Source organism: Carassius auratus, chromosome 22 (assembly GCF_003368295.1).
Source record: "Carassius auratus strain Wakin chromosome 22, ASM336829v1, whole genome shotgun sequence".
In the NCBI taxonomy this organism is placed as follows: domain Eukaryota; kingdom Metazoa; phylum Chordata; class Actinopteri; order Cypriniformes; family Cyprinidae; genus Carassius; species Carassius auratus.
In genome coordinates this window covers 12779636-12803667 of record NC_039264.1, presented here as the reverse complement: position 1 = coordinate 12803667, position 24032 = coordinate 12779636, and the positions used below count along the sequence as shown (strand labels likewise).

Genomic DNA, 24032 nt, shown 5'->3' with positions numbered 1-24032 from the left:
AGATGTAATTCATTTAGATTATGTTGTAACACAATACTTTAAAATATATGCATATGCACAACCATTTACAATCAATATTACTGATGGGAAAGATTATGGAATTGGCGGAAGTTGACGTAACGAACTATGCAAAAGTGGAATAGTTCTTGGTAGATTCGCACTAATAATGTTTTACATTCTTCCTAATAAATACATTTATATATTTATTTATCCATTTCCATTTTTGTTGATTTCAGTTCATGTAGTATATTTATTTAGTTAATTTTGTATGTATATACCATACCATTTTGAGTAGATTATTCATATTCCATGTGGATTCTCCATGTCTTTGTCTTTTAATTTTTTTAATTTATTGTTTTTTATGTTAACAAATAAATTCAAGATTGCTATGCACAAAAGTGTTGACTGCCTTTCTATAAATCTTCAAAAAAAGCAAAATCATAATGCTTTTACTTCACACCTGACTTCAATTCAACCTGTAGACTTGAAATCCATTTAGAAAGCAAATTTACGTTGATCATAGTATATGAATATGTATTTTACCATTACGGTTATTTTCTAAATATATACAACATTCAGTGTTAACACTTTAGCAACAATTAAACAAAAATAAATACTGATATGTAAATGTAAATTAATATTACACCTTTAAAGGGTCGCTTTTTCAATATAATCAACCTGGACGTCTTCACGGCTGTTCCCAGATCTGTGTATCTCTGAAATATTTGAATAGACCAATCAGGACTCGGCAAACCCGCATGGCTCCATAGCCCCTCCCCCTTTCCCTCCACTGTCCAATCATGATTAAGCAGCGGTTAACGCCTCGGCAGCGGCGGATTCAAACTGAAGATGAAAGATGGCCGCGGAGAAAGACACCGATGTAAATAATCGAGACAGAAGGTAACGATTATTCATTTTAAAAACTAAACTGTTATTCAAACACGTTTAGTATAAGAATACAGTCAAATATTTTCACTTTTGAGTAACTGCAGAGACGCTGTTGGGTGGATGCAGTGAGCTAGAATCACCGTGGTAGCTTTGAATGGCCATAAACGCGCAGTACCATAGTAATACTTGGTTTTCTTTAGAGAACCGGTGAAAATTAATGTACAATCTTTGGTGAAGTGAATGTGTGAATCTTTCAGAACATGATAAATATCAGAGTTATTATCTGTACTGCAGTGCCATCAAAATAAGAGTGAAACCAATGACAGTTGTATTCAGAAAGCCTCTTAACACATTTCACATTGGTATAAAACTGGATAAAATGACTATTTATACGTTCATTTACTGTTTTTGGCCTTTAAAATAACAAGGAAAATCATTTTAAAACAAAAATACCAGGTTATAAGAAATGTAATGTATATATCATTTTATATATCTATTTCTGAATGCATTTATTTATAAATAAATTATAAATTTAAATTATTTATTTATATTTCAGTGTTCCATGAATAATTTAATTGTAGATTTATTGATGTAAACTCTGACAAATCCTTGTGGTATTGCGCTGAAAACAAACATTGAAATCTTGTTATCTGGGAAATGTTTAGGCTATTGCATTAAGTTGAGAGCTGAATATATTAAATGAGCATGCAAAAATATCATAATTCTTGTAATTAATCTAGTATGTAATCGGATTGTTCTTGTTGTTTTTGTTTTTTAATTTTAAAATGACAATAAATGTGTAAATTTACAGTTCTCGTGCCAAGTTAAATGACATTCGTATCATACGGTATAAAAATGTATACTGTTTTACGTAAATGTAAAATTTAATGTTAGACTTTTAGACTTGTGCTCAACTGATTTACTAACTTCTTGTTTTCTTATTAACACTAGCTTTTCTAATCTTTTTGTATTCTTTTGCATAGTTTTCATTTTCTTTTTATTTATTATACAATTAACAAAAGCAAAAACAAGTCTAGCTTGCTCTGTTTAAAAAAAAGAAAAAAAATTATTTGTTTTCTTTTTCAATTCAGTTCTGTTTATTTCGGTCCTTCTAGACAACATTTCACAAAAATAAACATAAATTCCGAAAGAGTTGTAGGCAGAAGCCTTGCTTATTAAGCCTACCCTTTATATATATTTAACCGATGTACGTCACTTTTTCACTAGATTCAATACAAGATAAACAAGAGTTACATAATAAATTTCCAAAAATATACACACTTAATTACAAACATACATAATTACAGAAACACCCTTTCCATCTATTACCTCAATATGCTACATAATTCATTGATAATGTGTCATTATAATTTTTTAACACCATGTTTTTATACATTTTCTTAAATTTGCAAACTGTATTACATCGTTTACATTCCTTATCACAATTATTCCATAGATTTGACAGATATACACATCTATTTCTAGCGTTAGTTCTTGCCCTTACTTTTTTAAACGTATACATTTTTCTTAGTTTATTCAGATTTTCTCTTATTTTGAACAGCCTCTGAATACATATTTGGAAGTTAATTATTATAAACTTTGTACATTACCTGTGCTGTATATAAATCAACCAAATCAGCTAATTTTAACGCATGTGATTTAATAAACAATTGGTTTGTTTGTTCATAATAAACAATCTATTTCACTATTCCTATAGCTTTAGTTTTTTTGTAACACACATTTAAATAATTAATAACTATATATAAATAAATAACTTGTTATAACACTTGTATATCATCGCGCTTTTATTGATTTCGATTTTTTTATTGATTTTGATTTTGAAGTCACTTTGGATAATAGCATCTACTAAATGACTAAACGTAAATGTAACGTTTCAGTTTGATGTCCATGGATTTTCCCCAAATATTTTCAATTAGATTATTAACGATTATGTTTTTGAGTCGCACCACATGACATTTTAAACCTAAACTAACCATGGCTTAGTTTATTTGAATTATTGGATATGTTAAGACACTTATTTATAAAAATGAAATAAAAACGCGTGATGATCACGTTGTGATGATATGTGTGTGTCGGCAGGGGCACGGTGTGTAATGTGGTGATCAGTCAGGAGTCAGAAACGTGCGGCAGTGGAGATGGACGGCAGCCCATCATCTTCAACCCTGACTTCTTCGTGGAGAAGCTGCGTCATGAGCGGCCCGAGGCCTTCACCGAGCTGGTCCTGAGTAACATCACGCGGCTCATCGACCTCCCGGGGGCCGAATTCTCTCAGTTACTAGACGAGGAGCCCAAGACGCCCAATGGCACTGCGGCCGGAGGCTTCTTCCGCTCCTTCAACTTCCTCAAACGCAAAGGTCAGGCGGCTGTTGGTTTAAACCGTAGCCATTTTCCATTGACTATGTATTCTGGCATTAATTGTTCCTCATGCTTCCTACTGATTTACAACCAGTCTGTTGTCGATATGCCTTCTTGTGGAGACACCAGTGATTCTTCTGTGGGAAGATTTCAGACGCTATTGACAAAAACCATTGAATAACCTTCAGTGGGAGAATTACATCATCTGTTTTGGGAAGTTAGCCGATTGCTATTCGAGTTTGTTTCCTGCCGTAGGGTTTTGGCATCGACTGGCCGGCTCTAGATTCATTGCGGTCAACAGTAATGGGTGAAAACTGAGCCAAAACAAGTCAGGACCTGATTGGTTTCTTTGTGTGACTAACAGTATTTGGTTCCCAATGAAATGAAGGCACTGATGTACAATGAATTCAGTTGTAAATATAAATCAGTTCAGTTTAATAAAAATAAAAATTTCAGTAGATTACTGTTTCAAAGAAAGAATCATGAAATAAAAATATATTAGGGTTCCTACTAGGGATGTCAACGATTAATCGATGATCGATTAATTGTCGATAAGAGATGCAATCGATTAAGGCTATCGATGGTCGGTTAACCGATTCAATGTTGGGCTGCGTGCGGCTCATGCGCACTCAACACGTGCGAGCGGCTGTGAGTGACGGTGACGATATATAAAAGCATCATCATTCATTCACAATGTACAAATTCAGCTTTTAATGTGATTTAAACTTTAAAGTACATTAAAATAGAAACAACATAAAAGTTATTCAACATTAAAAGCAATAGAAATGTAGTTACTAATCATTTCATCAGATAACTGTTTTATATCGTGCGCTTTGCAGGGCTGCGGGACACAGTGACAGGACAGGTAGTCTATTCATTCCTACAACTTGTTAATTCATTCCTACGAATTATTAATGTGGCAATTGTCCATGTTTCATTAATTTTGTTCCCTAAATAACCCATGATTTAAGTGAAATAAGGGAACAAATTAATAAATCGAACGAATTCTTAATTCATGAAATCTTTAATTTCCCTTCCCATGTTTACCACAGTAAGAGATGCGAAAACAGTTATTAAAAGCGAAAGATAATAAAATAAACCTGGGAAATTAGAGGGTTAGACTATGAAGATTTAGGAAAAGAAACAATGCCTAAATATACTGAATTTGTGGAAATTCGTGACCAACCGGCAAACCAGAACAAAGCCGCGTAAATGAAGACTATAGGGTCCAAAAGCATGGTCGCAATCTAACATTTTCCAGTTAACCTATTATTCCTCTAATAAACAAAGCTTTTATACCACACTTGTCATAATCAGATCTTATAATTTCTAAATAAATAATTGCTGGATTCAAAACAGCGATTAATAGGCGCTGTGACCGACATATTCCTGGAGCATTCACTGCTGTCACTAAACGGTGACGCCGAGCATCGTTCACAAGTTTCTGCATGGACCTGCCTAGGGCACAGGTTCTAAGCCCTGGGACAAAATGGGATGCTTTAAGGAAAATTTATAGCCTACTAAGTAATAGGCCCAACATAAAAATAACAATTTGTTTTCATGTTTTTTTTTTTTTTAAATAGGCTATGCGAAACAGGGCCGCGGGAAGTAATTTTGAACAGGGGGTGCTGTGAATTTCTTTTTTTTTTTGACAAAAAACCTATGAGCCTATAGGCCTATTTAAAATACATTTTAAAAATAAATACATTGAGATTTACTACTTTATTGTCATATACACTTCAGTGCACAGGGTCTGAAACACACAGACATCAGTTCTCAGATATGCGCAATGCCTTATTAATCTGAAGCAGAAGCAGAATCAGAAATAATAGTTTAATAATCGAAAGAAAACGAAATAATTACTTTCATTAAAATTTCAGATAGCCTATACATACATGCAACTTATTTAGATACAACAAATAATATTACAACAAAATATAATATTAATCAAACTTCACAATAACGCTAAAACAATGCAATCGATTTGGTCAGCTGGCTTGAGTCACTGCACGTTTATGTCACACGCAACTCTATTAACTCCAAAATCTTTTTACGCACACCACAAGGAAATAATCTCTGACTATTTAAGCAATTTGTTTATTGAACAGGGCCGGGTTTCCCGATAACGATGTATCTTAGCTCTTAAGAGCGTTTTCTACGTGCAAACTTACGAACGCTCGCAGCAATTCCACGAGCGTTTCCCAAAAATGCACTTAACATGAACGCGCGAGAACGCGCTCTACGTGCTACTTAGGAGTCGCTGTCCATTCGCGAAGTGCTAAAATGTAACCTTATATGGAATCGTATTCTGAACGTTTAACCTAATAATTGTCATCTGTTTTGGATTACCAATCAATACAATCAAGTCTATATAAAGCACCTACATACAGGCGGAGACACTGACAAAATGGCTGAAAAAAAAAAAAGATACCTTTCAAAAGGATGAAATTAATGTCCTCTTAGAGGAGATAGAGAAAAACAAAGATGTGTTTTTTTTTCATCTTGTTTTCCCCTTTTTATTTATTTCATTTATAAATTCATGTAAACAATAAACGAGTACAATAAAGTGTACAATAAAGTACAATCAAAATATTATTATATTACTGGCGTTGCAGTGTGTTAAATCTAGATAAAAGTGTAATCTGCCGGTTGTCCTGCAGGTGTCCTCATAAATCTGTCTTCTTACAATGCACTTGGGGATGTACGATTACTCCAGAGCACTCGTAGATCTACGAAGATTTTCAAGTGCTACTTAAGCTACGATGCTTTTGGGAAACAGACCGTAATATTAAGATCAATCGTACGATCGTTTTTACGATCAACTTAGGCTTACGATGCTTTTGGGAAACGCAGCCCAGTTCTCCACATCCATTACGCAAAAAACACACGCACAGTATAAAGCTTTCTGTCTCCATCTCCAACCTTTTTACACAAACCACAAGGAAATAATCGCCGACTATTTAAACGTTATTTAACAGTTCTCCACAACCTTTACGCAAAGAACACACGAACGAAATAATACTCTCCATCCCCACCACCTTCCAAAAATACTATAGTATACTACTTACAATTGCTTGACTAGTCAAAGCTGATCCCACACTTGTTGCCAAAAAAATAAATGTTACAAGCGCGGCAGCACAATGCTCTTACCTGAGCTACATGCAGGCGGGGTGCCCTGGTTACAGGTGTCCAAATGTCGAGGTGCGATGTATTATATACAGATGGATGTATTCTGCGTGGAACGAGCGGGAAACCTCGTTACTCGGCGACCAAACCTGCCTGCCCGACGTTGACAACGTATCTTCCGAACCTGTGTTGATTAGGCCTCAAAATATGAAATTAAAATCCAAAATATACGTAATAGACTGCGTGTGTCAAAATCATTTTCTAAAATATTCATAAGGAATTTATAAATTGTGCAAAATATTTTAATAGGCCTACATTTTTTTTTTATCTCCCTCTCGTCACTAGGGGGTGCTGCAGCACCCCCAGCACCCCCACTTCCCGCGGCCATGATGCGAAATATATCCGACTATATATATATATATATAATATATCAGGCTAATTAAGATTAACGGATTTAAAACAGAAGTGTGGGCGCTCCATAAGTTCACAAAAAAAAAAAAAAAAAAAGGATGACAACGCATTCTGTTTGTTTGCTTTATTTTACAAGAGCACAAATCTTCTGTTTTTATTGTGAGTGTGCACAAATGAAATTAAACACTTTTGCGGAAAATATATATTTTTTTTAATGTCTCAGCTGTTTCGATCGCCCCGGAGCCTGCTGCACACGTATATTCTAGCGATTCAAACTTACATCGCAGTCTGTTCATTATCAAAATAAAATGTCAACTAAACATTAAAAGGTTACACTGGTCAGTTTAAATAGACCGTAGTATACCGGTCCACTCTGCTGTTATGCCAAGGACGTTTCTGCTCATATGAAGAGGATCATCTTTTCCGTCTATATGCGAATGCGTGTTAAGTACAAGCCTAGTTTACATTATAAATAATAGTTTAACATTCAAATACATTGCGAATATGGAAACATTTCGATTTGTGCCGAATGAGACATGAGCAATAACCTCCAAATAAATCTATCCAAAGCCGCGCTTGAACTGTCACGATCTAATGCGCTGTATGCCGGATTTTTAAAAATCTGACATTTTCTAGGACAGAATCCAGCAGGATCAAATTAATGTGAGCAACTGTGTTTTGGTGCAGCAGCGCCGATGTAGTTCACTTAATGTGCAGCGCAGTCACACGCGCTCCACATTTCGGATAATTTTATACAATAATGTCAGTTGAAAACATTGCAATTGTGCTTTAAAATACAACAACGAGCACCACAAAACCATTTAAAGAGGCGCGTTCAGCGTTCTCCGTGCGGGATTGGAAACTGTCAACAAAGTAAAATGACCTCAAAAGTATGGCGCGCTCTCTTCATTTTATCAAATGATCATAATCGCATCTATTCATTTTATAATCCTGCTACTAGCATTTTATTCAGACTAAAACCTCTTTAATTCAAGTGAGAAAGCGTTTTGTGTGTGTGTGTGTGGCTTTTGCACATCCTGTTATACCGCTGACTGCGTGCCTGCAATAGACGCATTTTGCAGTATTATGGTTAACGATTAATCGATTAATTGATCGTTAATTTAAACGACGATCGATCATGGAAATAATCGAAATTTGACATCCCTAAGGAACACTGATAATAAGAATAATATCAGAAATGTTTCTTGAGCGGCGTATTATTCTGATTTCTGGAGACTGGAGTAATGATGCTGAAAATACAGCTGCACATTTCAGAAATAAATTACATTTGAATAATAAACTCACATGAACAGCAGCTATTTTAAATATTAATAATATTTCATAATTTTTACTGTATTTAAAAAATACATACAATAAGCCTTGGTAAGCAGAAGAGACATACTTAAAAAAACAAAATTAACTTTACACCAGTGGTGTAAAAATGATGTGAAATATGCCTTAACGTATAAAAATAGACCTTTTTCTTGAATATCATTTCATAATATACTTTCTATATATTTATTTATTACACTAGTTTTATGTTGTCTGCTACATTTTACTTCAAAGTATATTTAACTTTGTTATTTTAAAGACATATTTCAAGTTACAATTTCCTAAATGTATTTATTGCAATATTTCATGGTGTATTTTATAATTTAATTCTGTTTATTTATTTTAAAAACAAATTATTATTGAAAAATGTGTTAATTCTTAACTGGTTTACGCGTTTTGTGTTCCAGACAAATGTGTGGTGTTCGGCACGCCTCTCACGGAGGAAGGAATAGCCCAGATATATCAACTCATTGTGTACCTCAGCAAAAGTGAGTTATTCATTTATTTTTATTGAAGGTTTTGATATTTGCAGGGTTTTCACAAATCCAAAACACGCATACGAGTTACAGACGCACACAAATTCAACAAGACAAATTAAATGGATATGGACATAATATATTATTCACAAAAAATGAATAATTAAGTAAAGAGTGAAGAGCTGGTCGCTGTCCTGCAGATCTGCATGTGGAGGGTCTGTTTCGGGTCCCTGGGAACAGCCTGAGACAGCAGACGCTGAGAGAGCAGCTCAACAGCGGCGCAGACATCGACTTCTCCTCCGGGGACTTCCATCCCAACGATGTGGCCACGCTCCTCAAGAGCTTCCTGAGGGAGCTGCCCGAGCCCCTGCTGACCCAGCGGCACCTGCACGCTCACCTGAAGATCACAGGTCCGGCAGATCACGCACACCTCACCATTCAGCTTTCATTTAGTCTTAGTTCTGACTAAAAGGCCATTAGGTTTTAGTCATATTTTAGTCATCTGATTAGTTTTAGTCGACTAAATCTACGTTAGTTCGTTATTAGTAGTAGGTTTATTTACAGTGTAATGCATTTATTAAGCATTTCTTTAAAATGACCAAAATCAGGTTTGATTGTAAGGTTTTATCATGGTAGAAACTGCTGTGACGCACAACATGCCTTTATGTTAAAATTAAATGAAACCACTTCTCATAATGAAACCAGAGTATGGTCTTCTTTTTTAATGAAATACAAATAGGCTAATTATGGATTCTTTAAAACATCTTGTCCACCACATTCTTCCAAGCAGGCATTTTTAGTTACATCAATTTAGATTAATCCTTATTAACTGTCAAGAGCAGTTAGTGATTTTCTGTCTGTCTTTAGTTGCTTGATTACCATCAGTACCACAGAAAATGGAAATTAAATTAGGCTGCACTGTCTTTAAAACCGAATACAATATACCGTTAAATTTACTCCTATGTCTGCTCTTCTCTTAGTCCTAGAAATCAAAATTTTTGAACATGCAGCAAGTGTATGTTAGCTTATGTCCCACATGATACATCAGTAGACTGTGATACAGTTCATATGTACACATCTAATCTTCCCAAATCGTTTCTCCCTTTTGTCTGTGAAAAATGTAGTTGACGGAAATGTCAATAGATTTGCGTCAGTTTTTGTCATTTGAAACTATTTGTTTTATCATCTCGTTTTCGTTGGTGAAAAAATGTCATTAGGTTTGCATCACAGTTTTTGTCATTCGAAACTATTTTTTATAAAATTTTCGTCGGTCAAAAAAATGTTAATTTAAATCAATTAATTTAATCAAAAAAATTTAGCACTGTTTGTTTCGTTATCGTTTTCATCTGTGAAAATATGTAGTTGACATGTCATTAGATTTGTGTCATAGTTTTTGTCATTCAAACAATTTTTTATGTCATTTTCGTCTGTGAAAATATGTATCTCGTTTTCGTCGGTGAAAAAAATTTAGTTTTTGTCATTCAGTTTTTGTTTTTGTTATCTAATTTTTTAAAATGATGACAATATTTGTCAATGGTTTGAACACTGCTCGTCTCGATGGCTCGTAATCGCTGTCCTTCTGCGCAGAGCTGAGCCTGTTTGACGATCAAGGCAACAAGACGAGTCTGCCGGATAAGGAGCGTCAGATCGAGGCACTGCAGCTGCTGCTGATGCTGCTTCCCACCGCTAACAGAGCCCTGCTGAAGCTGCTGCTGGACCTGCTCTACCACACCGCCAAACAGCAGGACAAGAACAAGATGTCTGCGCACAACCTGGCGCTCATGTTCGCCCCGCACGTCATCTGGCCCAAGAACGTACGACGCTTCTTTCTTTATATGTCATCAGACCTGTTCTCTTTGTGTTTTTCAGATAAGAGGATGGGTTTTACTAATAGGTTTTGTTTTTAGATTTTCGGTTTTCATTGTAATTTTAGTTAAAGTTTTAGTAATTCCATGCATTTTTGTCTTTGTTTTGCTTTTAATGAATTCTATTTACATTTTAGTTATTTATATCATTAAGCTAAACAAAATTAACAAACAAAATTAAACCGGGCCAAAGGCCGAATACCGAAATCGATTTTTTTATTTTTCCCCATGTATGTTACAATTTTCTTTCACCATTGTATAAATTAAATAGCTGAAATGTGCTGTTTTCTGATTTATATGGAAGCCTGTTTCCACCACTGAGGCATCATTTGTTATGTAATGTGCTGCTGTCTTCAGATGAATGCCAGTGACCTTCAGGAGAACCTGAAGAAACTGAACAGTGGCATGGCGTTTCTCATCAAACACTCACAGAAGATCTTTCGGGTACTTTTCACACCACACCTTCTTCAAATGCAGCGCTTTTTTTTTTATTTTTTACATTTTCCATTTATTTATTTTTACATAACTGATAGGATGGAAAATAACATAGTAACATATCACTGCGTTCTTTTAGTATTATATATAAGCATTTTATTAATATTTTGAATTAGCCTTAATTTCTATATTTTCAGGTTTCATTTTAATTTAGGTCTCTCTACCTTTCTATATATATATATATATATATATATATATATATATATATATATATATATATATATATATATATATATATATATATAATATTCGAAAATATAAGACATTTTTTAGTTTTTTTTTTTTTTTTATTTAATTTCAGTCATTTTAGTAATTCAATAAAAAAAATCACATAGTTGCCAATAGCTTTAATTTATGTTTATTTCAGCTTTAGTTTTAATAATTTTATTACCTTTTTCTTTAATTACTTCACAAGAAAACAATTTAAAATTTTATGCTTTTGTCATTTTTCTAATATTTGTGTTTAACTTAGTTATATTCCAGCTTTATGTTTAGTAATTTTAGTACTTCAGCTTCAGTATTATTTGTTCATTTATTTCAGTTACTTTCCACATTTCTAATTTTGCTTTTTGTAAAATTATAAGTAAACAAATCTGTTTAACTTAATTTTTATTTCAGCTTTAGTTTGAGTAATTTTGGTATGTGCTTTTGTCATTTTTATAAGTTGTTTTATTTGTATTTAGCTTATTTGAGTAGTTTTTGTACTTCAACTTAAACATATTTCAGTTATTTTCCAAGGAAACATTTCTAATTTCCATCTTCATTTCAGGTTTAATTTTTATTTGTCCATCAAATATTTATATTCTGAATTATTTCCGGTAACAAAAGTGATTTGTAATAGTTTTAGTTTGCAGCAGCATCACAAGTCGATCTGTTTTGTCTTTTGTGAAGGCGCCGGCGTATCTGAGGGAACATGCCAGACTTCAGTTTGCAAACAGCAGAGTGATTCACTCCAAGGTGAGTGGTGCTGGTGCTCTGTCTTCACTGCCTGACTTGTTCTTGAGCGAGCTGATGCTCTTGTGTGTGCTGTCAGGATGATCTGGAGCTGCTGTCGGCCAGCGGATCTCCGTTCGTGTCTGTGTGTAAGAGGAGCGGAGCACCGGTGGGCTTGGACCCGGACCAGCACACAGAAGAGGCGCTCCGAGAGCTCTGTCGACACGTCACCGATCACATGCCCAACTCTGCCAAGAAGAAAAAACTCATCCGACAGGTGAGAGAGAGAGAGCTCACTGCGTCACACAAGGTCAAGCAGACCCTTGACCTTGTTTTCTTACATTTTCACTATTGTTTGTTTATTTAAATTTATTATTATCATTATTTTATTTTATAATGTTAGTATTATTATATATATATATATTTTTTTTATTTGTTGGCATTAATTTTCCCTATAATTATTTTTTTCATTACTGAAAACAAAAATTCGAAAACAATCATGCCTCGTCTTACTATTAATGACACTGCTGTGATAAGTATTATTATAATCATAACTTTTCTAATTATATTAACTTATGACATTTTTACAATATTTCTTTTTTTTACCCAACAAAATAAATTGTGCGTACTATTGTTATTGTTATTAATATTATGACAACAGACCCCTTTAGTTGGCTTTTTGTTGTTGCCATATATTTTTACAATAATTGCATTGTTTTTTAAACCCAACTTATATACATAAAAATAAATAAGTACTAGTAGTATTATGACATTACAATAATACACTACATGCTATCTAAGCTGTAATTATTCATAACTTGCTGTTGAGTCTATTGCAATATGCATTGTTAACCTAATAATATGATACTAAAGGCAGCAGATCTCTTTTAAAAAAATTGTATTAGTGTGTGTTTTTGCTTTTAATTTTGTGATTCGAAAAAAAAAACAAAAAAAACACACTTTCATTCTGTTATTGTGATCTGATTTTTGTAGTAAATGTTATGTTTGTTGATGGTTTTAGCTCGGCAAGCAGTCGAGTCCCGGCACTCCTGTGAGCGAGAACACGACTCCGAGCAGTAAAAAACACGCGCGCTCTCGCTCCTTCGGAGGTCTCATCAAGGTCAGATCTCAAAGTCTCTGCTTTAATCAAACCACATCCACGACTGTGACATTCAGAGATGCTATTAAAGACATCGCTCAGCTGTGTGTGCTTTCAGTCTGCTGGCACACATACCCTGTAACAGTTCACCCAGCTCACAACTTCAAGGTTCCCAGAACGTTCCCTTGTGGTATACCAGGAAAGGTTCCTTAACATTAATAGAATGTTCGCGATAGGTTCTCAGAACGTTCCCTTGTGGTATGCCAGGAAAGGTTTCTTAACATTAATAGAATGTTCGCGATAGGTTCTTAGAACGTTCCCTTGTGGTATGCCAGGAAAGGTTTCTTAACATTAATAGAATGTTCGCGATAGGTTCTCAGAACGTTCCCTTGTGGTATACCAGGAAAGGTTCCTTAACATTAATAGAATGTTCGCGATAGGTTCTCAGAACGTTCCCTTGTGGTATGCCAGGAAAGGTTTCTTAACATTAATAGAATGTTCGCGATAGGTTCTTAGAACGTTCCCTTGTGGTATACCAGGAAAGGTTTCTTAACATTAATAGAATGTTCGCGATAGGTTCTCAGAACGTTCCCTTGTGGTATGCCAGGAAAGGTTTCTTAACATTAATAGAATGTTCGCGATAGGTTCTCAGAACGTTCCCTTGTGGTATACCAGGAAAGGTTTCTTAACATTAATAGAATGTTCGCGATAGGTTCTCAGAACGTTCCCTTGTGGTATACCAGGAAAGGTTTCTTAACATTAATAGAATGTTCGCGATAGGTTCTCAGAACGTTCCCTTGTGGTATGCCAGGAAAGGTTTCTTAACATTAATAGAATGTTCGCGATAGGTTCTCAGAACGTTCCCTTGTGGTATACCAGGAAAGGTTTCTTAACATTAATAGAATGTTCGCGATAGGTTCTCAGAACGTTCCCTTGTGGTATACCAGGAAAGGTTTCTTAACATTAATAGAATGTTCGCGATAGGTTCTCAGAACGTTCCCTTGTGGTATACCAGGAAAGGTTTCTTAACATTAATAGAATGTTCGCGATAGGTTCTCAGAACGTTCCCTTGTGGTATACCAGGAAAGGTTTCTTAACATTAATAGAATGTTCGCGATAGGTTCTCAGAACGTTCCCTTGTGGTATACCAGGAAAGGTTTCTTAACATTAATAGAATATTCGCGGTAGGTTCTCGGAATGTTCTCTTTTAAATGTTCCTTTCTTTATTATAACTGCCAGGTACCATATAATAACCCAGATATTATGTTTCTTAAGCACCAAAAAACAGTGACTTCAACAAAATGTCTGGTTTTAAAAATGTTATTTTTACAGACATTAAAAATTAATAACATTTATTTGACTTTAACTAGGATAACGTCACATTTACTTATCACTGAATTAACGACGATGTTCAGTCTTTTGGTCAGCACACAAGCGCTTCAAGCAGTTAATATCATGTTGTCTTCAGTTAGACATGTGAGATCTCTGAAATAACAATATTTACTGTTGAAGATAGAATAATTAACACTATTTATTCAGTAAATGTTTGCAGCATCCCATTGTCCTGTTTTAATACTAGAAGCTGCGTTTGCTGGGAGGTGTTAAATGAATGCCCAAGCTCAGTGTTTTGTTGGTGTACCCCCTCCGTCAGTTTGAGGACTGCAGGGAACGTTCTGGGAAGGTTCTCTCAAGGTTATTAAAACAGAAGCGAGTGTTTGAACAAGTGCTGGTGTAGACTGAGTGTTGCTGTGCTTGAATGCAGAAGAGGGTTTTGGGGAGTCAGCCCGGCGCAGACAGGAGGGGGCGACACGTGTCTCCTCCGGGGAAGGAGAACATCAGCCGTGATCCGTCCAGCTGAACAACATCAGGTCAGCAGCACTCTCCTCACCACACTGCATGACTTCAGCTGCTCGGGGGGTCATTTAGCTGCTTTCGTCTACACTCTTCTCTTCTCTTTTACTTTGTTTTGTCTTGCTTTGCTTTTGTGTGGTGTTTTAATGTATTTTGCTTTGAATTTGTTTTTAAAATTTTTTGCTTTTATTGTTTTGTTTGCTTTTATTTTTACTAATTTTGCTTAGGTTTTTTTTTTTTCGTTGTGTGGTTTTATTTTATTTCATTTGTTTGTTTTTTTGCTTGTTTTTATTTGATTTGTTTGGCTGTGCTTTCTTTTGTATGGTGTTTTTTTGTTAGGATTTCATATATTTTTGTTTTCTTTGTGTGTGTGTGTGTTTTTTTTGTGTTTGTAGTTTAAGGGCCCTATCTTGCACCCAGCGCAATTGACTTTGTACACTGACGCATGTGTCATTCCTATTTTGCACCCGCGCGAAGCGCGCTTTTCCCTCCACAGAAGCACGTCGCTAAACTAGTGAATGAACTTGCGCTCCCTGGGCGGTTCCGCGCAAAAAAGGAGGCGTGTTCCGGCGCAAACAATCCCTGGTGCTATTTTGCTGTTCCATTAAACAATTGCGCCACTGACCAGAAAAAACCTAGTCTAAAGTCAGTGGCGCGTTGCGCGTTGTTCATTATGCTATTTTAAGGGCGCAAGCTTGACCATAATGTATAGCGTGCACAACGCGCATACACTTTGCTCATGTAATCTACACAGATGCAACAGTTATTTTTGCAAATCATAAATTGTTACACTAAAAAAATATTAACACATGAGATGACGGAAATCATTGTGAAATCTTGCTTACAAATCATTCAGGCTAATTGTAGTACAAGAACATCAGTCTCCTCGGCTGTGAACCGCTCCTGGCGTGCGCCTGGTAAATACGCCATAATAATAGCAATCCATAATGGAACTTGCGCACCTGCTTTTAAAGGGAATGTTGGATGACGCTCTGATTGGTTTATTTCACGTTACGCCCAAACCACACCTATGAATAATGAAGCTACTTCAGACCAACCCATTTTAGATTTGCGCCGGGCGCAAGAGCCATTTATCCCGCCGGGAAGATAGCAACAGCGCCGAGACCCGCCCACAAAGTTACTTGCGCTTCGCGCTTTGACACTTGCGTTTCAGATCGTTAAAATAGGGCCCTAAATGTTTTTTTGGTTTTTTTTTTGCTTTGCTTTTAACAAAAAAAAAAATGTTTCTTTATTTTTGCTTTGGTTTTGTTTAGTTTGATTTGTTTTGAAGTGTGATATTTACTAGTGTTTTTTTTTTTGTTTTTTTTTAAGCATGAATTAGTGTTAAATATAACTATAATGTCTTTCTAAATGCAGTTGAAGGAGTCTGAATGCGTGCATCTCTGCTTCTTCTCCTGTGTTTGTCTGTATCGTGGATTCAGCCCGGAAGAGAAGACTTCACTCGTCTAGACGACCAGCGGAGAGAGTTTATTTTAATTATTTATTTCTTTTATATCCTGCGCTGTTTTAACATACTAAATGTTGAGACTAGTTTTCATTTAATGTGAATTTTATTTTATTTTTATTTTTTTTATCTTCTTGGTTTGGTTTTAAACTGTTACGTCAGGTTTAATGGGTAAACCACTTGTCAGTGACACTGACCCGTGATAAGAGGAGCTCATATTGACAGTGTATATATGTATAGATATAGTTGCATGTGCTGATATCTGTGCATCTCACATTAATCACTCAATTCATGCTGCAATCAGATTTTAAGGGAACGATAGACAACATTTACTCACAAAAGTGTATTACTGTCATTTAGAGATCTGTGAGAATACAAACCGGTGTTTGTTTACATATATATCGTCTTAATAACACTGTGAACATTCAAAATATGGTATTTTGTGACAAATGTGATTTATTTTTTTATTTTTTTTTAAACTTGATGTCTCTTTTCTGGCCCAAATCATCAGCCGATTAAAGTTACGGTGTCATTTAACCACTAAGTCAAATAGGTTCATGTATTTTTGTATGAAAATTGATTTCGGAGTACGATAAATGTTGTGTTTTGGTGTTGAGAAGTGCAGAAAGGGTTAATTTTGAAGGGTTTTGGGGCGAGGTGCTTGGCAGGTTTTGGTATGTTACAGGTGAGAGGATGAAGGTGCAGAGGCTGGGATGTAAGTGTTCGACTGGGTGTTAAAGGATGTTGTGTAAGGAATCGCTGTTAATGCAGGCTTGGCTTTGATCCTGAACGTCTATCTCAAAGCAGAGTGCATGATGTCACTTCCTTTCATTGTCTTCATATGTGTATATATATATATAGCTCTTTTCAGATTCCCTCGACTGATTAATTGATTTTTCCTTTTCTCTCTCTCTTTTTAACGCCAAATGTAGCCTTTCTAAATCTATATTTTAAACCTGCAGTGTTGAAAAAGGGGTGGGTGGGTGATTAACTTGTTTAAAAACTGGACATATGAAATAAAACGTCTTTCACATCAGTAAAAAAGCATGCAAGCTTTCAAGTGTAAAATGGCTTGTTATTGGTGGACCTTGCATTATACGAATTCAGATACATCTTCACAATGATCAGCGATTGCTGAAGTGTTCAAGCTAAGAAGAGCAGCTAAACTCCTGAAGTTCTTCACGTTTAGATATGGGTGCTATCAACATATGGGATGTTTAATATAATTGTGTGTATGTTTTTGTACAGATGGTACGCACGGAGATTGGGGATGTTGTTAAAAGATGTGATTCTTTCAAATTGGGTAAATCCTTGATTTAGTTTTTAAATCTAAAGTTTTATATTTTCATGTTACAGTACCTAGAACTGGATTTTTTTTTAAACATCTTTTGTATTTGATCTGTGAAACAGTTGTTTTTGTACTTGATCTGCTGTAGTACAACGAGCGCTTCTGTGTATTTAATTTTTGTATATATATTTTTTTTTTATTAAAACCTTCCCCAGCTGACCTGCTTGTCTTCTGTTGATGTGTGTGTGTGTGTGTGTGTGCTGACTGATGGTTGTGTTGACGGTCACTAGTTTGCGCGGATGAACACTAGAGGGCGCTGCTGATATCCTTCCGCGCTCTGTCTGTTGGGAGAGATACAAATGCAGGCTTACAAGGGTATTTCTATAAAAGTAAGACTGATGACAATTTGGCAACTGGTAGTAAGTTTTGTATAGTATTTTCTTTACTCTTTACTAAACTAGGTCTAGAATGGTAATGTTAATTGTATTAAGATGTGGGAAGAGAGAGAGAGAAAACATTCGTCTTATCAGCCAAAATTGTCTTAAATAGCGTCTTTAATAACATGGGATTTTGATCCATTTTAAAATATTTTCAATCTTGGTGTTTGTAAAATATTGCAAGATGTTACTTTTTTGTGTGTGTGAAAAAAATTGCAGTTTTGGACATAAAATAATAATAATATATATATTGAGTGTTATATATATATATATATGTATATTTTATTATTTTTTTATGTCCAAAAAAAAAATATATATATAAGGTGTTTGTTATAATGATATTTATATAGTTAATTCATAAATCATAGAGGGTAAATATTTGTTTTAAATAAATATATAAGTATTCTATAAATTATTTTATATACACACACATACAAGTGCATATAAAAAAACTAGAATACTAGTTTTCTGTAACTCATTTCAAAAAGTACAACTTTCATATATTCTAGATTCATTGCAGTTTAAGAAAAGAAAAAAAAACATTTCAAAAATGTTTTTTTTTTTGTTTTTTTATACTTCGCTTCATTAAATGTATAAATTCCAGGTGTCCTTTGAAACCACAGTAATGAGTTGGCAATGGTCCAGAAGATGATCATCAACACCCTCCACAAAGACGGTAAGTCACAGAAGCTCATTACTGAAAGGGGTGGCTGTTTACAGAGTGCTGTATCAAAGCATATTAATTGCAAAGTTGACTGGAAGGTAGAAATTGGGTAGAAAAAGGTGCACGAGCAACACGGATGGATGACCGCAAGCTTGAAAATAGTATCAAGCAAAGCTGATTCAAACACTTGGGAGAGCTTAATTTATTTTATTAATTTGAAAACATAAAATTGTCCAATATTTAATCACTAATTAATACACTATTTTTGTCTTTTTGCATAGCCTAGTTTATTTTCATGTTCCGTGGTTTGATTGGGTAAGTTGCCTTTATGGCGTGAACTGAGAAATGTCCATGTTACACCAAATAAATGATTAAACCGGCGTATTTCCTAAGAGTTTACAGTATGTGCTTAGTACAGACTTTCTGTTTACAAAATTATTTAATAAACATTATTTCAAGATGATAAAAAATGCCTACTGTCTTATGTTTTTTGTAAATAAAACATACAATTTTCCCCTAAACATATACTTCTGCAAAGTCATACTTGCATGCACATAAATGCTCAGTTATTGTGTTTGTACATCCTCCTCTTCCTCCCTCGTCCTCCTCCAGACCCTAGCCAGAGACTGTTATTACCCAAAGCAGGACTGTGGGCATCTGCAGGACTCCCATTACTGTCACTCTGTGTGTGTGTGTGACCGTTAGAAACCGTTGGAGGGTGTAATATTGACTGGGAGGAGTCAGAAGCTGTGATTTGTAGATCATTTGATGGATGATTCCTATATGTGAATGAGAGAGGACGCATGTGGGAGATCTTTTTTATTTTTCAGAGCCCTCCCTTAAGGGAAAGGAAGAAGAAAGAGGGAGTGAGAGAAAGGGACCCACTGTTGAAGACGAGCACCGCACAAAGACCACACAAAAAACAGCCTGGAGAGGAGACAAGTGTTATTCCTGAGGCTTTACTTTTACTCCGTGTTTTCTATATTTTGGTTGTTTTAAGAACCGATAACTGTCCTGTAGTTTATGTTTGGGCGTTTGCAGCTGCAGTAGAGGTTTTGGTCAGGACTGGCTGTCTGAAGGCTGAGCTGATGCTTCCCAGCTGTGGTTTGTTGAGCGCCCTTCTGCTGGCGGGTCAGTCTGGAGCGTGTCCTCCCCACTGCTCCTGCACAGGCACCTCTGTGGACTGCCATGGACTCGCCTTCAAAAACATGCCACGAAATATACCAAAGAACACAGAACGACTGTGAGTATCATCTGCTGATTGCACATGTGTCACTGTACGTCACTTTAAAATATGTGCATGATTGTGCATCTGTGAACGGCATTAGTTGACACCTAATGCCTTTTTTGGCTGTAACATGATATATTTTATGAGCTTGAAACTTACAACTTTAATCTACCTTGCTCCAAATAGTGTATTTGGCAACTTCAGGAATGTTTTGAGTTAAAACAAAAGTGAAAAACTACAGAAAATTATTTCATCTGGCTGCTTTTTATTTATTTAATGATGGAAGTATGTGGGGCAAATAATTAAGCATGCACATTATATCAGTCTCATATTGATTATCATCAAATATTAGAGATTTTTATAGTTTGAGTGTCAGTTCAAATTGTTAATATTTAATTTGACATTAACAAATCTAAACACGAATTTCCATTTTTCATACTGTACATTGTAATTTTGTGATAAAAATATAATTTCATTTAACACATTTTATATATATATATATATATATATATATATATATATATATATATATAATAAGTTGAAGTCGAAGTACTACTACAGGTACTAAAACTAAAGCTGAAATAAAAATAAATTAAGGCTAAATATAAATACATAGAACACTTCTAAAATTATACAAAATATTTGTTTTAAATGTAAACTGAAAATAAAAAATAAATCATGAAAATATGTATTAGTACTATTATAGGACATTAGTAATAATTATCGGCTTATCGGTTAAATTTCTCATATCTGTGCATTGCTGTTTAAAAATATAGCTATTTAGAGCAACATTTAATTATGTGCATAAGCATGATCAAATCCCTTGTTAATCTTAAAACCCAATCTTTTAAATCCTGATAAACACAATGACATTTGTCTGATGTGCTGAAAGAGTTCAGTGAATTTACATTGAGATAAACTAATTTACAGAAATTATGTCAGCCACAATTAGATAGATAGATATTATGCATAGATAGATATTATTTAAAGTATGCACTGGCTCTGTATTTGAGCATGTTTGTGTCTCAGAGGGTTGAGTATCTCCTGTCAGAGCTCTCAGAGCATGTCCATCCAAATGTAACCGATACTACAGGACATAATGTCCATTGATTCAGATGGTGTAGTTCCAGTTAATATCCTCCTCGAGCACGCTTTCAGATCATACTGTATCATATGTTTGTTTACTTACATTGCTGTGTTATAAAGCAGTGCCTCATACTGCAGATCTTGCACTTAAATGATTAGTTCACTCAGAAATAAAGATTCTGTCATGTAGTGTTTGACTTACTTTCTTCTGCGCAAATGTTTGAAGAATCTGTCTGATGTTTCTGCAGACACAATGAAAGTCAATGGAGTCCAAAAGTTTTACACTTTAAAAAAAAGTATCAGAAAAGTAATCCATACAGCTCCAGTGGTTACATCCAAGTCTTCAGAATACATCAAACTTAAGAAGTTCACAAATCAAATCTAATCATTCATAGACTCAGTCCCATTCATTAACAAACCTTTTGGGCTGGTTTTGTGAATCAGAAACAGATTAATTGAAAAGAGTTTATCAGACATCGCTATTTCTAAGCATAAAGTTGCAGTTAGGGAAATTTGGCGGCAATCAGGGTCCTTGGCCTATTGTCAGTGGTAATGATGTATGAATCTGAACTCACATAATAGTTATTTTCAAACCAGGCAACCTTCTGTTGGTCATCGGGACAAAACCATCTGACCAGCATTAACCTGTTGTGAAATCTACCTAAGGATATCTTTGGCCCTTAAACAATATTCCCAGTCACTAGGAATCTAATTGAACTGACTGGATTTCTCCCTTGATGGTAAAGGTCTCTGCACACTGAGTCCGATGCGTATTGCTTAATCAGTTGTGGTTAAGCAATCTTATAAGATCAATGCAATCAAAATGTGCCACATGGATCTAAAAAATGTGGATATGAAATGTATGCAGACTGTACAATGATGACACCTACTAACTCTAAGGCTACAATGAGAGAGAGTTATTTACTTAATAATTCTATCTAATTTTTATGTTTTATGTCTATGAAGCTGCGGAGGTGCTGTTATTTGAGTTGGCTGGGGGGAGATGGGGGGTCCTGAAGGAGGGGCAAAAGGCTGCTGAGGGTTGCAGTGCTCAAACGGCTCAAAGTGAGCCATCACTGGCCAATAATAGATTTGAGAACGGACAGGATATCTTGTAAAGGCTGTTTTTGTCTTCCCAGACAGCAACATAGTGTTGGCCCAGATCCGGCCCACGTCTGGCCCGCATGAAATCCATGTGGGCCAGATGTGGGCCAGACCTGGGCCGAAACTGATTGCTGTCTGGGTTTTGAATGAAATTAATTTAAACTAAATGTAAACGGATGGATTATATGATCATATTAAATATTTGGTGTAGGATATCTCATGTCTCAAATGTTCTGTAAAAGTGTTCAGTGTAAGCTCAGCTCTCAATGAGAGATTGAATCAGAAGTGACTGGTATTGGCCGAACACTGAAAGTGCATAGGTATATGCCAAAATGAATAACAGGGCTGAAAATGTAGCCTAAATTATTGTATCATTTAGTAGATCTTAGCTAGTCTGGGACCAGATGTTGGGTTTTCAACAAAAGTATTGCCTAATTAATTTACATTTAGCTGATGCTTTGGCTTACAATTGCTATATTTGTCAGAGGTCGCACGCCTCTGGAGCAACTAGGGGTTAAGTGTCTTGTTCAGGGACACATTGGTGTCTCACAGTGGATTCGAACCCAGGTCTCTCCGACCAATCCACTGCGCCATCACCACCCCTAATGATTAGAGTCATTAGAGGCATCCCAAAATGTACACCATTACACCTCTCCTGTGTTTATGCAGTATTGTTCAAAATAATAGCAGTACAATGTGACTAACCAGAATAATCAAGGTTTTTCGTATATTTTTTTATTGCTACGTGGCAAACAAGTTACCAGTAGGTTCAGTAGATTCTCAGAAAACAAATGAGACCCAGCATTCATGATATGCACGCTCTTAAGGCTGTGCAATTGGGCAATTAGTTGAATTAGTTGAAAGGGGTGTGTTCAAAAAAATAGCAGTGTGGCATTCAATCACTGAGGTCATCAATTTTGTGAAGAAACAGGTGTGAATCAGGTGGCCCCTATTTAAGGATGAAGCCAACACTTGTTGAACATGCATTTGAAAGCTGAGGAAAATGGGTCGTTCAAGACATTGTTCAGAAGAACAGCGTACTTTGATTAAAAAGTTGATTAGAGAGGGGAAAACCTATAAAGAGGTGCAAAAAATGATAGGCTGTTCAGCTAAAATGATCTCCAATGCCTTAAAATGGAGAGCAAAACCAGAGAGACGTGGAAGAAAACGGAAGACAACCATCAAAATGGATAGAAGAATAACCAGAATGGCAAAGGCTCAGCCAATGATCACCTCCAGGATGATCAAAGACAGTCTGGAGTTACCTGTAAGTACTGTGACAGTTAGAAGACGTCTGTGTGAAGCTAATCTATTTTCAAGAATCCCCCGCAAAGTCCCTCTGTTAAAAAAAAGGCATGTGCAGAAGAGGTTACAATTTGCCAAAGAACACATCAACTGGCCTAAAGAGAAATGGAGGAACATTTTGTGGACTGATGAGAGTAAAATTGTTCTTTTTGGGTCCAAGGGCCACAGGCAGTTTGTGAGACGACCCCCAAACTCTGAATTCAAGCCACAGTACACAGTGAAGACAGTGAAGCATGGAGGTGCAAGCATCATGATATGGACATGTTTCTCCTACTATGGTGTTGGGCCTATTTATCGCATACCAGGGATCATGGATCAGTTTGCATATGTTAAAATACTTGAAGAGGTCATGTTGCCCTATGCTGAAGAGGACATGCCCTTGAATTGGTTGTTTCAACAAGACAATGACCCAAAACACACTAGTAAACGGGCAAAGTCTTGGTTCCAAACCAACAAAATTAATGTTATGGAGTGGCCAGCCCAATCTCCAGACCTTAATCCAATTGAGAACTTGTGGGGTGATATCAAAAATGCTGTTTCTGAAGCAAAACCAAGAAATGTGAATGAATTGTGGAATGTTGTTAAAGAATCATGGAGTGGAAT

The 24032-nt window shown here is 35.6% G+C and overlaps 1 protein-coding gene across 2 annotated transcripts; it reads left to right on the top strand.

The window, feature by feature from the left end:
- Positions 1 to 792: 792 nt before the first annotated feature.
- Positions 793 to 17824, top strand: arhgap19 (Rho GTPase activating protein 19). 2 transcript variants are annotated; one of them, XM_026197802.1, is made up of 11 exons: positions 793 to 900; positions 2989 to 3263; positions 8541 to 8621; positions 8810 to 9019; positions 10197 to 10423; positions 10832 to 10918; positions 11861 to 11926; positions 12003 to 12179; positions 12924 to 13022; positions 14764 to 14869; positions 16295 to 17824. In XM_026197802.1, exons 1-10 carry the CDS (start codon positions 857 to 859, stop codon positions 14857 to 14859), a joined length of 1362 nt encoding a protein of 453 aa, XP_026053587.1. In that variant the 5' UTR covers positions 793 to 856; the 3' UTR covers positions 14860 to 14869; positions 16295 to 17824. The 2 variants fall into 2 exon arrangements, with proteins under 2 accessions (XP_026053587.1, XP_026053586.1); XM_026197801.1 differs by having other exon boundaries at positions 16230 to 17824.
- The last annotated feature ends 6208 nt before the right edge of the window (positions 17825 to 24032 follow it).